A 15,399-nucleotide genomic window follows, 5' to 3' on the forward strand; every position below is an offset into this window, starting at 1 on the left:
GTAACAGTGGCCTCCAAAAAAAAGTGCGTATGTTGAACAGAAGAGAAAATGTGTGTACACTGTCTATATACAAAAATAATGAAATGAAATAAAAAATAATAGATAAAGACTTTATTCTCATTTTATATACTTTTACCAGTAAAATGGTTACGTTTATTTAATTATTTGTCTATTGTAAGTATCTGTATCATAAATAAATAAATAAATAAATATTAATGTTAAATGTGGTCATGCATATTACATAAATATTTAAGAGGTTTGTACGTAGATTCTGAATACAGTCGACGATTCGGGAGTCCAATAAGAAATCGATTTATAAGGTAGTATGTATATTTCAAATTGGACTCGCAAAAGTCGTTATACATAGTTATGTATGTATGTGTGTATGTTGTTAAAGTCCATTGTTGAGCTTACGACTTAATTTGAGCTGCCAAAGCTCATTTAAAAGCTCTGCAAAAATAGCAAATATTATAAATACAACAATTAAGTACAAACTAAAATTCAACTAAGCATTATACATTTAGATCAGAAAGTATTTTGACACAATAGCAATTCACATATTTTTTTATTTCTAAACATTTTTTAAGTTCATTCAATAAGAATTCAAAGAAATATGTATTTATTGTAAAATGTAGAAAAAATGTGTGTTTTTTTTGTATTTTGACAAAATACTTGCTTTACTATTTGTTGGTGTTTTTAGCCCAGTTAAGATTGCTTAGCTACGTAGACTACGTGGTCCCATTCTGGCCACATTTCTTGGCCCAGACGGTGCGGCGGTTTTAACCGATTCGGTTTGGGATTTAGTTTGGGATTCAGATTTGCGTGCTTCATTCTCAAATTCATCATCTTCGCCAAAAAGTAAGGCGGCCAGGCTTGTTTCAAAGCTGGATTTCTTGGTAGGATTGCTGGCTAGAAGCTGAGGAGCTTTCGTTGTCGTTGTTGTTGTGGAGCTTGTTGTTGCAGCAGTTGTTGTTGTTGTTGTTGTCGAGACAGTTGTTTGTTGGCTGGAGCTGGAACTGGAGGAGCTTATAACTCCAGTGCTTAAAATCTGAGCTCCTGTTAAAGCCAAAGCTACAGGTTTCTTTGCTGCCTGCACACTCTCTTCTCTCAGTGCTTTCTCTTGCTCCTGCTCCACTTGCCTATAGTTTGGTGGATAAATTGGCTTGAAGCCGCCTTGCAACTCCGGCTGAAAGCTGTCCAATTCCGTAGACTTTTCTGTAGTTAAATCCGTGGAATTATTGACTGACAATTGTGGAGTTTTATCTTCCGCAGATGTCGTCACATCCGCACGATTAATGCTGTTCTTCTCGTAAAGCGTTGCAGCTGGAACTGGAACTGGAACGGGAACTGAATCGGAGACAATCTTCCAGTTGGTGGGCGTGGCAGCAGCGCCCAAACTGGCGCTGGGATAAAACGGAGCCATGAAATTCTTCTCATAGTTGTGACCACGCAAATCGAAATCATTATTTAAAATTTGCTCCGTTTGGGATTCGCCATGGAGCTGGGAATGAGGATTGGATTGCTGGCGTAGATTGGGCTCCGTGGGAGTATAGGCAATGGCAATGGGTGATTCGGTGCCGCTGCTAAAGGCGCTATTAATGATCCGAGGAGCAATGAGGACGCCGGGCACAGTTGTCTGTCCCTGTGCCTGATGCAGTTCCGTATAGGATGGATCTGGTTTCTCGATGGCATATGGGAACTTCAGCTGTTGTTGTCCCTTGTGCTGCTGTTGTTGTTGCTGCAAGGATTGCGGTTTCTTGTTCTTGAGGATCGGTTCCTGCGGCTGATCGCGTATTACCGAAAATGGTGTATTCTGATATTCGGTATTCTCGCTGGGATTGGACTCTTCTTTGGTGTACGCCGCATAGTTGTCTGCCTGGGCATCATTATCAGCTGTCACCTGTATTTCACCAGCTCCCGTATCTTCCGCATTACTGCTCGGTTTCTTCTGGGATTGCAGCATTTGCAGTGTGACGACAGCTTCCAGTTTGGATTCACTTGCTGTCTGACGTTCCTTGTTGGGGGCCTGTGGTGGATCATTGATGACCAGATCCTCCTCCTCCAGATCCTCGAGATCACCAGGATTCAGCTTATAAGCCTCAGCAATGGGAGCATGACGCTCCGCCGGATAACCATCAACAGCGCGAGCTGGCGGCAGATTGGGCAGATTGGAAGAATTGGGCAGACTGGGCAGATTGGGCAGACTGGGCAGATTGGGTCTACGGGCATAGAGACGATCCCGCATTTGTGGCACCATGCGTTGCACGCCACCTGGCGGCGGCAGTCGATAGATGCGTCTATTCACATCCAGGGCGCCATTTGTTGGACCATACTCCGAGATGCGATTCATGGGATAACGCTTCTGGATCTCCTGCTGACGATGTGCAAACTGTGGCGCACCCGCAGGATTATAGTTCATCTTGACTCCAACCTGTTGATGTTGGTTCAGTCGGATATTTCCCGGCTCCTGCTTCACGTGCGGATTGTGACCATTGGAGATCTTGGCATTGGGACGAAACTGTGGCAATATATTCGGCAGATTGAGATTGGCATTGGGACGTGGAACACCCTGTGACTTGCGATCGAATTCCTTGTAGAACTGTGGACGCTTGCCAGCAGCAGATTGTGGTTGGGATTGTTGTTGCGATTGCGGTGCATAGCGTGGTGGCGGTGGTTGCATCTCCTGCGAGGGTCCTGCTTGCTCCTGGTTACTCTGAGCTTGTGTCTGGGCAGGGAAAGTCTGAAAAATAAAAGAGAATTTTATCAGTGAAAGCAACTACACTCGAAAAATTTTTTGTTTTTATATCAAGACACTCGCCATAAAATTTACATTGCTTTAAAATTGAGATATATTAATAAATATAAAAAAAATGAATTATAAGAAAAAAAATTGGTCTAAGTGTTAGTTTTATGCTGGGGGAATTTAATAAATGAAAGCAAATTAAAGTTTTTTATCGACTACACACCAAAAATTTCTACATATAGTAAATACATAATTGTTTAAGATGTTTTTTTTTTTTGTTCCTAAAAAACTCAACATTGCTTAATATTGTCAAACCACTTTTTTTTTAAATCATCATTAAAATATATACAATAAAAAAGTGTTATTCTTATTATTTTTTAATATTTTTAAAATATATTTCTTTTAAGGTATATATAATTTTTGTTCCTAAAAAACTCAACATTGCTTAATATTGTCAAACCACGTTTTTTTTAAATCACCATTAAAATATATACAATAAAAAAGTGTTATTATTATTATTTCTTAATATTTTTAAAATATATTTCTCACTTTTACTATCAAAATTCTTTAAGGCTCATTTCAATATTATCTTTTAGTGAAATTAAAAAAAAATTTGAAAACATTTTCATTATATTCCGATAAACACTTTTATAATTGAAAAAAAAAGTATAATGCAAGATATCTTTTAAATGTCGAAATTATAAAATTTTGGTGAAAAAAATGTATAATGCAAGGTATCTATTAAATGGCGAAATTATAAAATTTTAGTGGATTTTTTTAAAAGAAGAACTTTAGTTTAGTTGTTTTTTTGGAGTGTACTTTACCAATTGCTGCTTATGCTGTTGTTGTTGATGTTGCTGTTGTTGTTGTTGATGTTGCTGATGTTGATTGATGTTGAGCACCTCATGCTGTTGGATCTGCACGGATTCGTCGTCGTTCAGCTTGGGAAAGACGACAGGATTGACATGTTGAATCTGCTGGAGACTCAAGGGTTGCGCATGTCCATTGATATGGGGACCGGCAGGTGGACCAGGCAGTACACCAGGAGAGGATTGCTCAATGGATTGCTCCTCATCGTTGGCGGGAAAACGTATGTTGGTGGAGACCAACAGTTCCTTGGTGTCCTGTGCTTCATTTAAAGTTGCTGCCGGTTTGGCGATCGAGGCGGAAGCGGATGAAATGGTGTCCAACACTTTTGTGGGTTGCTTCTTTGTGGGACGCAAATTGGAGCCAATTAGAGGGAGTTGCTGATAGGGAGTGGGTGCCTCTGGCGGTGGTTGTGGATAGCCTCCAGATGCGGTGCCGGGTGCCACTCCAACTGTAGCTCCCACTCCGATTCCCATTCCGACTCCATTAAGAGTTGCCTCCTGCTTAACATGCTGAAATCAAAGATCAAATATAATGGTTATAGTCAATATATTTATTAAACTAATAAAAACTATGAAAAATCATCAAAATAATCTAAATTTCATAATCTATATATATAAAACTCTTTGTCCTGACTTACTCACTCACTGACTGACTGATCAATTGCAAACCATAAGACCTAGGAGGCTGAAATTTTCACACAATGCAGCTAAGACGATTTAATCGTGCAATAAGGCGGCGTTTTGGAAAATTCGACCTACAAGGCGGTCAGATTCGGTTCAAATTTCACATCTCAAGTGAATTTGTTTGAAAAATTTTGCTGTTTTTTGAGCTATCTCAACCAAACTCAAAGATTGTGTAATTGGGACTGCCTGTTACATCCTGACTAAATTTGTTCAAAATCGGATAGCTATAACATATAGCTGCCATAGGAACAATCAGATTGAAATTAACCTTTTCCCAGTCAGTATATATATTAAACTAATCAAAACTATGAAAAATCATTAAATAATTTAATTACTATGTAAATTTCATAATCTATATATATAAAACTCTTTGTCCTGACTTACTCACTCACTGACTGACTGATCAATTGCAAACCATAAGACCCAGGAGGCTGAAATTTTCATACAATGCAGCTAAGACGATTTGATCGGCGTTTTGGAAAATTCGACCTGCAAGGCGGTCAAATTCGGTTCAAATTTCACACTTTGAGTGAATTTATTTAAAAAATGTTGCTGTTTTTTGAGCTTTCTCAACCAAACTCAAAGATTGTGTATTTGAGACTGTCTGTTACACCCTGACATAATTTGTTTAAAATCGGATTACTATATCATATAGCTGCCATAGGAACAATCAGATTGAAATTAACAGTTTGTATGAAAAACCTTTTAATGACTTTTAAGAAATTTCTCCTGGTTAGAATTGATTATTCACCTGAAGATTGGGCATCTGTTGGTGACTGCTTGGTGGTGTGGGCTGTGGTCGCTTAATGTTGCCGATATCCTCATTGATCACCTGGCCATATTGCACCTGAGCAATGGGTTCCTTGGGAAACAGCGGTGCCTTCTCCATTGTGCCATGATGAGCCGAATGTCCCACCTGCTGTTGACTGCCCAGGACAAAGGATGCCGACTGTTGACCAGGTGAGATGACCACATTGTTAATCTGTCCCGGCATGGGACGATATTGCATTACATTTGGCTGTTGCACCTGATACGAGACATACTCATTGCCATAGCTCTCCACACTGGCATCCAGCGGATGCACCGGTTTCTGGCCAAGATTTTGTCTCAGTGGATACTGTGGCTGCATCGCAAATGGCGATGGTTGAGATGGTGCAATGGGCTCTATGAGATTTCCTTGGGCATCAAAGCCTTGATTTTGTTGGTAGTTGTTGGCCACAGCCACCTCCTCCTCCGCCAGACTGTTGAAGATGTCACTGAGTGTCATCGTTGGCTTTGTCACCTGTTGCTCCTGCTGTCCCACCTGCTCCTCCTTCCTCCTCTGCTCCAGCGTGTGATAAACATCCGCTGGATCTAAATTTGGCAACTTTGTGGCATCTTTAAAGGGTATCCTCGTCGTCGTTGTTGTCGTTGTAAATACCACAGGCTGACTCGTGCTTGTTGTGTATATTTTGGTGGTGGTTGTGGGATCTGTGGGGAAAATGGCAGCTGGTGGCGTCGGATGATGTGTGGTGAACTTCACCTCATTGCTGCTCAATGTGGGTTTTGTGCCCAACAACTTGTGGTTAACTGTCGTGCTCGATGGAAGACTCGTTGTTGTTGTTGTTGTAGTTGTCGTTGTTGTTGTTGGATTTGATGTGGTTTTCTTCAGCGGCACAAACTTCTTGCGTGTGGTGACCAAACGTGGTGGTGGCACATGTGTGCTGGAGCTCACTGTGCCTGCAGGACGATCAGTCGATCTGCCAAAACAAATAATATACATTTTATTGAATTGAAAGAAAATTTAATTAAAGAAAAGTTTCTAAAATTCAACTCAAGAATCAATAAAAGCGTTTTTAAATTTACACATAATTTATGGAAAAAATTTTCTAAATAAAAATTCTACAATTTTTACTTTTTTTAAGTAAATTTTTCAAAATTCCATATTAAAATTTATTTATTCAAATGGAGTATAGGGTCTTTTTTTATTAGAAAGAATTTTTAAATTTTCAGAAACAAATCTAATATTTCCATGGATTTAAAAAAGAGTTATTAAATTTTAGAAAATGCATCCATAATTTATTTCTTTTCTAAATGAAAATTCTAAAGCTCATAGCAAGTCGCCTTCAATCTTTTTATATGCGATTTTTTTAAATTTTAATTTTAATATTTACTTTATTTAAATGGAATCATTTTTAAATTTTCCGGAAAAAAATATCTAATATTCAGCTTGAGATGTACTTTTTTAAATTAAAAAAAAAACAATAATAAGTCTCGTAGGCCTTTTTAATAGGTTACTTTTAGAAAATTATTCTAAAAAATTTAATAAGCTAAAAATTTAAATGTATTTTTTCTTCAAAAATTAAAAAAAAACTAAAATAAAAAAAATATATATATATAACTTTTGCGTTGTTGTATTATTAATCCAGAAAAATTACTATATCAAAGAAAACTAATTATTGTATAAAAATAAAATTTCTTACGCTGAATCAGTGAATTCGCCCACTGTGCGACGTGTTGTGGTCGTGTACCGCACAGTGGTTGTGCTGGGCGTGGTGCTGCGGGTGGTGCTGCTGCTGTGGGTGGTTCTGGGCGTAGTCCTGGTCGTTGTCCTGGTCGTGGGACTCACAGTGGAGCCCCTCGTTGAGGTGGTGGTGAAATAACCCGCTTCGGTGGGTGTCACCGCTGTCAGTTTGATGGTGGTTGTCACCGGTAAATAATGCTCACTATGACTGTACCGTGGTGGTACCACCGTTACAGGCGCCACCACCGAAGTGGGTTTCTTGTTGGTCACATAGTTTTTATTGCTGCCCTGGTACTTGAGATTGGCATACGAGCTGGAGACCAAGGGATAAACAAACTTCGATGACGAATACTTAACGGGTAGATTGAGAAAGTCGTGGATGTTTGGACTGGAGCCGCCGTTCAATACAATCTTCTCCCGGGAATTGAGCACTTCATTGAATTCCGGCTCAATGCCAGCTGGTTTCTTGGCCGTAAAGTCCAGTTGACCCGAAACGGGATCCTGTCTGGCATAATAGGGTTTGCCATCATTGAAGATCTGATTGGGCAGCACATAGCTGTTGGAGATGACATCTTCCTCCCCAGAAATATCCACATTACGTGCTTCCAATGGCAACAACGACGACGCTGTCTCATCCGTTGACTTTGATGCGATCACACATGATCCACACAGCAGGATGAGCAGCCCAAAAAAAGGGTATCTGGCTCTCATAATGCACCGAGTTGGTTTTCTAGCAACTGCAAAGGAATTTTAAAATTATTTCAATTAGATAACATGTAATTATTACAATTTTCAATGTTTATTTATTATTATTTGAACTCTATTTTGATTCTGCACCAAAATTGAAAAACTCAAGTTTTTCCCTTTTTTTTGTAACTTTACTTAACACTTTTCAAAAATTTTAAACTGCCATAACTTTGTCAAAACTTAACCGATTACCTTGCGGCATGTTAATCTTATCATTAATTTGACTCTATTTTGATTCTGCATCAAAATTGGAAAACATATTTTTTGTCCATTACTATCAATTTTGTCTATACTTTTCTATTCAAATCACTTTTTATCCTTTAATGTCCATTTTATTTCATTACTTTTCCCTTGACACTTTTTCAAGAATTTTAAATTGTCAAAAATTCCTTATTTTTTTCTTCATCACTGTCAATTTTTTTCATCCTTTTTGCCTAACTTATTTTTGAAAACTTCAAACTGTCATTTCTTTATCAAATCTCAACCAAATAAAACCTATTTTGTAACAAAAGCACAAATATATAACTCTCTAAATTTCTCATAATAATTTTGTGATAATATTTTCCATCTTTGACACCCCAAATAACTTTTATAATTATTATTACACATTTCAAAGTATACTATAATCAGTACTTGTAGACATTTGTATTTATAATTATGTGATACACTGTCTACAGTCAACTCTCGCTGAAGTGTTGCTGTTTTGTGTTGCGTTGACGCCCCTTTATTTTTTATTGTTGTGATTACAACTTGGCATTGACTTGCAACTGTAAGTGCAACTTCAACTTCAGCTTCAACTACAACTTCAACTCAAACTCCAATAACAACTACAACTCCAACTAGATCTCGCCAGATTTGGTGCTGGCACTTACGCAGGCTGCCTTTCATATGAAGCAAAGAAAAAACCAAACAGCAAATAAAAGGAAAAGTGAAAATTTTCCAAATACACAGCAGCTGATGCTGAAACCCAGCTAGCTAATACCCTGCAGCATATTATAAAATATCAAATTAAATGACATAAAAACTTAGTTTTAATTTGAAATAATTTTTTGTCAACTGTTGTTAGTTGACGTTAAATAAATGTCTTTGTCCTTGTCACAGCCAAACCATAAGACCTAGGAGATTGAAATTTGTACACAGCATAGCTGAAAAAATTTATGAGTGCAATAAGACGGCGTTTTGCGAAATTCGAAATGCAAGCGGCTTAAAGTTCACTCATTGAGAAAATGAGCTTTGTATGAACAGCTATGTAAATAATAAATCAATAAAATTTTATTGAAATTTTATATACTGTTATTATTTCTTGTAAATCATTAACAATAATGTCAAAATCATTCTTTATTTTGTGCTTGTGTCTTGCTCTTATCTATTATCAGTTAAGCTTGTGCCTTCAATTGTGATGATTGCAATTAATCGAGATTTGCTCTGAAAAGCTATAAAAACAATTGTGGCAAGACAATTGACAATGCCACAAGCAAATGCCACAATAACTCTGCATGGCCATTAAATGGCGACAAGTTTTACGTTGAATTGTATTTTGCTTTCAAGTGGTTTTCGAGTGAGTGCAAGTGCACGATACTTGATACTTGATACTTTATACTCGATACTTGATGCTTGATGCTTGATGGAGGTACCAATCAACTTTCATTTAAATTGTCAAACGAATTATCAATTATTCTTAAAGACCGTGTCGCTCTTGGTAGATATGTACATACATATATAATCGTAATTGCGTTTTCTTTTCTTTTCTGATTTCCTTTTCTTTTTTCTGTTTTCTTAATCGAAATTCAGAGACAACAACAACAATGAATCTTGATACTAAACAGCTATTTGCATTGCGAATAACTCAAAAATTGGCAGATCACAGCAACAAAAACAACAGCAACAACAACAACCACAACAACATTGACAACCACACTTTAACTGTTAACTGGGTAAATGGGTCATAATTTAGGAAACTTGTTTACTTTGTAATGCTCGTTACGCACAAGTTGCAATGATGCTGTCGACAACACCAACGACGACAACGTGTTGACTTTGCCTTATTTTTTATCAGCATGCTAACTAAAAGTAATCATTATAGCGAATGTACGACTAGCAAATATCCTGTAGATAAAAGAAGCCTAGAGAAAACATGGCAAATAATGCAGAAATTAAATTCTTATCGATTCTACGAATATGTAAAAAACAATACGTATAATAGTGAATATACGATTAAATGCTTTCCTGTAAACAATAATAAGTTACGGTATCGTTACATTCATCCAAAAAATATTTAATATTCAATGCTAAATATTAAAGAATTTCAAATATTTAAATTTGTAAAGTACATGAAAGTTCTGATTATATTCAATCACTCATAATTTTGGCAAAACTGAACCGATTATCAAACGAAACGCCATTTTAATCATGACTTGTTCTTTAAATATATTTTGCATTTAAATTTAAACTAATTTTGTAAACCAAAAATTTTTCTTTTTGATCTTGATTTTGATTTCAATGCTAAGGGTCCCCCCTTTGAATTTTTAAAAATCTTAAATCTTAAGTTTTCAAGTTTAATTAACTCCTTATATTATAATTTGTATAAAACAACACATTATATACCCAATACCTAGTTTATAGGGTATTAAAGAAAATAAAATGATGCCACTGTGTCCCGATTTTATTTTAAATAAAAAACACGAAAAACCTGTCAATAGCACACGACACAGTGAACGAGAGTACAATTTGTGCATTTTTACAGCTGTAGGGAACAAACGAAAGACTTAAGGCACAAACTTGTCCCCAGTTGTAAGCAATGAAAATTCTTTATACGCTCGCTACATTTTACTCCCACAACAGCAAAGTGAATTTGACCAGTTGTAGCTTTCAAACGAAAGACTTAAGGCACGAACTTGCTGCATGTAAGTATGTGTGTTATGAAAAATTCCTTAACAACCTTAATATTACCAAACCTGTGATTTTTAATCTGTCAAAAGTACACAAACATTTCTATAATTTTACAGCTAGCCAATGAAAGACTTAAGGCACAAACTTGTGTGTAATTGCTTTACTACTATAGGTGTAAGCGAAAGACTTAAGGCACATACTTTTTATTAATTAATTTGTTTTATCTTTTGTTTTGTTATAAAAACCATGGATTTCAAATAATAGCAAGTTAAAAAAAAAAAAATTATGGGCACAACATTTTTGAAGTACATTAAAAATTAAAATTAAAAATATGTTGCACAGCGTTTTAAATATTTGTACTTGTAATTTGCCGCCTGCGTGAATTTGTCTTAATATAATCATTTGGGTCACTGTGCTAATTGCTTGAAATTATTATTCAATATGAAACGCAGCAACAACAAATCAGTATTGACCGTCGTCCGTCGTCTTCGTCGTCCGGTGTAGAGTAGAAGACGTGTAGAAAGTGCTAATTTAATTAAAATTTAAATATTTTCAGAGAGTTATGGCTAGCTTGCTCGGTACGTTGATTTGACGGCAGCCGTTGGGCAAAAGTTTAACGAACTGTGCTAAGAATTGACCCACTTTAAGACAGAAATTTAATCAAGCTACAACTAACTAAACTTATATAAAAAAAAAAAGGTAATGCTACAATTTCACATTGCATAATCTGGTGAGTAATTAAAACTTTCCTTTTGGCCACCCTGCATTACATGGGAGTACAATTAAAAGAATACAAAACTAAAAAATAATAATAATAATGCGCTGCAATTAACATGACATGGCACATTATATTATTAACTTATTAAAGTCTACGAAATTTAAAGACCAAATGTAATAGCGAGAAATTTGTTAGCTTTTGTTGTTTAATGATTGTTGAGTCAGTTATAAATCTGTAGGAGCTTAAAGAAGGCGCCGTTTCTCAGTTCCCAGTCTCAGTCCCAGTTTCAATTTCAACTTTAAACTGTCGCCGTATAGTAAGCTGATTCATCAGGCGGGGCCAAAAAGCAGCTACCACTTTTCTACATTTCATTCAACGGCATTGGCATTGGCTGCAGCTGCAACTTTCACTTTTGACAGCCAAAAATTTCTCGCTCAACTTCTGACAACGATGACGACGCACACACACACACACACACACACACACGCACACACGCCGAGCAGGCAGTTCAAAGAGAGAAATATTTATGGTTTAACGACTTTATGCTCAACTTTAACTTTAAACACAAAACATACACACAAACAAAAGAGTAGCCACAGCAAAGTGGCGAAACCAGAATGGTAAGTAAAAAAAAAAATAAAAATGTAATGAAAATCAGTGAAATTAGTTTTGTTCTCCATATACCACAATACATCCGAGTGTAAACAGTTGTAGATCTACAGCAGATGTGTCTTCTATTTAATCTTAATTTATTTAAATGTAACACACGCTGGTCAAAGCCCAAAAAAAAACAATTTAAAAGTTGACCTCGTTAAGCAACAACTGCGAATACGAGTACGAGTACTCAATGGACAGTGTCTACTTCCATGTCTGCCTCTCTGTCTGCCTTCCGGCCTTGCCACAGACACTTTTCATCGCCTTCTTGAATGGAATGTGGAATGTGGACGAACAGCTGGCGTTAGAGTCTCTATTTGTTCGACATTTGCCCGGTAAACATTCATGTAAATGTTAAGCAAACCAGGTGACGCATTGTTAAAGCAATTTTCTAACATTTTCTGTTAACATTTTTACGTTAACATATTTGTGGCTAGGTAGATTTTAAATAAAATTAATTAAGCTGCTGTTAATGGTCATCTTTAAAAAAAAATGTTAAGGCCAATTTTATAGTAATTTTAACAATTAATTATTTTTTGCTGTAAAATACAACTATATTAAGTTATTAATTCAATTAAAATTTAAGTCAGTTAAAATCAAAGAGAACAATATTTATTTCTTTTATATGTTATAATAAAAACATTAAGATGTATTCCCAAATTCTTAAGATATTTTGATGACAATTGCTATTGCCCGAGATTTATATTTCTTTTAAATTTCTACAAAATTATGTGATAAATTAATTTCAAAAATGATTTTTTTGTATTCTTTGTTCGAGGAATTTAATTTATTTCAATAAAGAATATAATATAATTACAAATTTTATTGAATCTTTTAACAAATATACAAACATGTTCTAATAATTTATTTACTTGTTTTGTACTTAATATAATAACAATTAAAATGTTGTTGAAATTAAAAAATAATATTCATCTCTGACCTTTCAGTAACACATTGCATTTAGTTGTTTACAAAAGCAATTGTCATCAATTAAAATATATAAAAATGTTATAAGAGTATTTTCTAAGCATTAATAAAGACAGAATTGATATTATAATGCAGGTATTTAACTCAGTCCTCAAGTAAGTCTATTGTTTATAATTCTTTCGGTGGTTATGCGTGGCCATAGTTCACAAATTTGCATTTATTATTAAAAAGAAAAAGATCAAATCTTTTAGACAGAAAGCCAAATAAAAAACAATGCCAAAAATTTCACTTTTTAAGGTGCGTAATCGGAGTTGGCCATTCATATTTACATAAAGACAGTCAGACAAATGTATGTATGTACAGATGTATGAATGTATGTTATGTACATACATGGATGATCTTTATGGCTCGCTTGTTGTTGTTGTTGCTGTCTTTTAAGCTGTTGTTGTTGTGGTTGTGTTCAAAAGCAAGTTTCAGTTTGGTGGTTTAAGTTTTGCAAGTTTGGCTTTGGAAAGCACTGTGAATCACTATTTGAGATATTACGACCTATCAAATAAATTTTTGAAAATCAGTTAAATTTTGACCTAGACCATTTTCACTAGAAAGCAAGTAACGGTCAATCAAATCCAAATTCATTTACATTCAGTAATGCATAACCCCATTAACTAAATCCGGCAAACTTGCAGTGCGTGCTTCAAATTTTTAGTTTAATTTCGTACTACAAAAACATAAAAAAGAAATGGTGAAATTGTTGATGTTATTGTTGTTGTTGTTTTTTGTTGCTGAAAACTCTAAAAAAGTTCAGGCCGCTTGCTCATAATTAGTTGGCGAAACAGAAATTGTACAGTACTTAGTATAATGATGGTCAATCGTCTCAACAAAACGAAATAAAAGTGTTCAAGTTAAGTTAAAAATAAAAAGTGCCTAATGACAATTTGCTGTTCAGAGTTTGTTGTAAACAAAATTACACAAACAACACGCGCATCACATCAAATAAAAAATGAAAGTGCTGTATGTGTCTGTGTGTGTATCTGTGTGTGGCATAGGGGGCAGATAGTATATACACTGGGGCACTGAGGTGTCACTCTGTGGTGGCAAGGATACAATTTAGTTCATGTCACCGCAAATTAAAGTGAATGAATTCAATTATTTTAGTAGCTATTTTGATAGAAAACTAACAAAAAGTCGCTGAAATTGTGGTTACAACCAAACTATTTTCAATAGATGAACTTTTTTATTTATTTATTGACAACTATAAAAGTCGGCACAAAAAAGCTAAGTCAAAGAATTGACAAACTTCCAACTGTCATAACTTGAAGAAAACTGACCCGATTTTCAATCGAAATGCCATTTTGATCATGAATAGGTCCCTTAATTCATACTGCATTTAAATTTTTTGCATTTGGAAAATTTTATCATTTTTCTATCATCATAGCCATGGTTCCACGTTAATGGTAAGGGTCCCCCCTTTGAAATTTTGAAAATACAAAATTTTAAATCTCAAGTTTTTTTTTTAAATCAACTCCTTATATCGTAATTAGTATAAAATAACACTTTAAACTGGATTCTGAGACCTTTCATTTTTTTGTAAAATATCATGGTAAATTATACAAAAATATTGACTTGTAAAGTTGCTACATCCAAAGTATGACCAACTTCAAACTGTCATAACTTTGGCAAAACTAAACCGATTTTCTAACGGAATATCATTTTGATCTTGATTTGGTCTCTAAATTTGTTTTGCGTTCAAATTAAATTAATTTTTTGAAAAAAATTTTTGACTTGTAGATCTTGTTGCGATTTTAAAGCTAAGGGTCCCCCCTTTGAAATTTTGAAAATTCAAAATTTTAGATGTCAAGTTTTTACTTTTAATCAACTCCTTATATCATAATTAGTATAAAACGACACTTTAAACTTGATTATGAGGCCTTTCATTTTTTTGTAAAAAATCATGTCAAAATGAAGAAATATTTTGGCTTGTAAAGCTGCAAGGGATTTACAATACAACAAAAGAAATAAATAAATAAACATGTTAAAGTTGAATGTATGCACATTAAAGTCAAACATTTCACATCAGTTCTCTCTACGTTTATTTCATTTTATTGATCGTTTATTTAAATTTATTTAAACTGCTGTAAAGTTTCCTTTACTTCTGGAAAATTTGCGAAATCTTTTGGCTACATTGGTGGCAAGTTACAGCTTGCCACTTGCAACATACAATTTTATAGACACTGATCTGATAAGGCAGGGAAAAGTGAGATGAATTATTTTTCTAGTTAACAAATCCAAATGAAAAGCTAAAAGCTTTCAAAAATTTTGGCCAAATAGTCGCTGGCAAAGAGCTGAAGCTGAAGCTTGCCGCGTGCCACAAATTGCAGTCAACTTGCAGCTTGCCACATACATGTATGTATGTTTCTTGTTTATGGTCACTTGACTTTTTGGCGCAGAATACGCAGTAGCAGCAACTTGGCGTCGTGTTTTCAATAGAATCGCAATTGCAATTGATTTGAGTGCGTCCATGCGTGGCATATAAATAAATGGGTCGGTTAACAGTTTTGTTTTATTTAAACTGCCCTCGATTGGGCTGCATTTGGCCTAAATGCGAAAACAAATTACTTCATTTGGTTTCTGATCAATTATACAACTGTAATATGCAACATTTTTG

At 35.1% G+C, this 15,399-nt stretch overlaps 1 protein-coding gene across 1 annotated transcript; it reads right to left on the minus strand.

Annotated features, from left to right (window-relative positions):
- Positions 1–642: 642 nt before the first annotated feature.
- Positions 643–7,510, minus strand: LOC117789531. Its single transcript, XM_034628563.1, has 4 exons — positions 6,778–7,510; positions 5,048–6,015; positions 3,568–4,113; positions 643–2,740 (listed from the first exon to the last, which is right to left on the minus strand). The coding sequence occupies exons 1-4, from the start codon at positions 7,508–7,510 to the stop codon at positions 716–718; spliced, it is 4,272 nt and encodes a 1,423-aa protein (XP_034484454.1). The 3' UTR covers positions 643–715.
- Positions 7,511–15,399: the final 7,889 nt, after the last annotated feature.

This window comes from Drosophila innubila (genome assembly GCF_004354385.1).
Source record: "Drosophila innubila isolate TH190305 chromosome 3R unlocalized genomic scaffold, UK_Dinn_1.0 2_E_3R, whole genome shotgun sequence".
In the NCBI taxonomy this organism is placed as follows: domain Eukaryota; kingdom Metazoa; phylum Arthropoda; class Insecta; order Diptera; family Drosophilidae; genus Drosophila; species Drosophila innubila.

Bases quoted from the DNA above. Each gene is read 5' to 3' on its own strand.
- LOC117789531 (XM_034628563.1), bottom strand. From the start codon at position 7,510: ATGAGAGCCAGATACCCTTTTTTTGGGCTGCTCATCCTGCTGTGTGGA. The intron at 4,114-5,047 runs GTGAATAATCAA...CAGCATGTTAAG, and splicing joins AACAGATGCCCAATCTTCAG to CAGGAGGCAACTCTTAATGG. The intron at 2,741-3,567 runs GTAAAGTACACT...TTTATTTTTCAG, and splicing joins AACAGCATAAGCAGCAATTG to ACTTTCCCTGCCCAGACACA.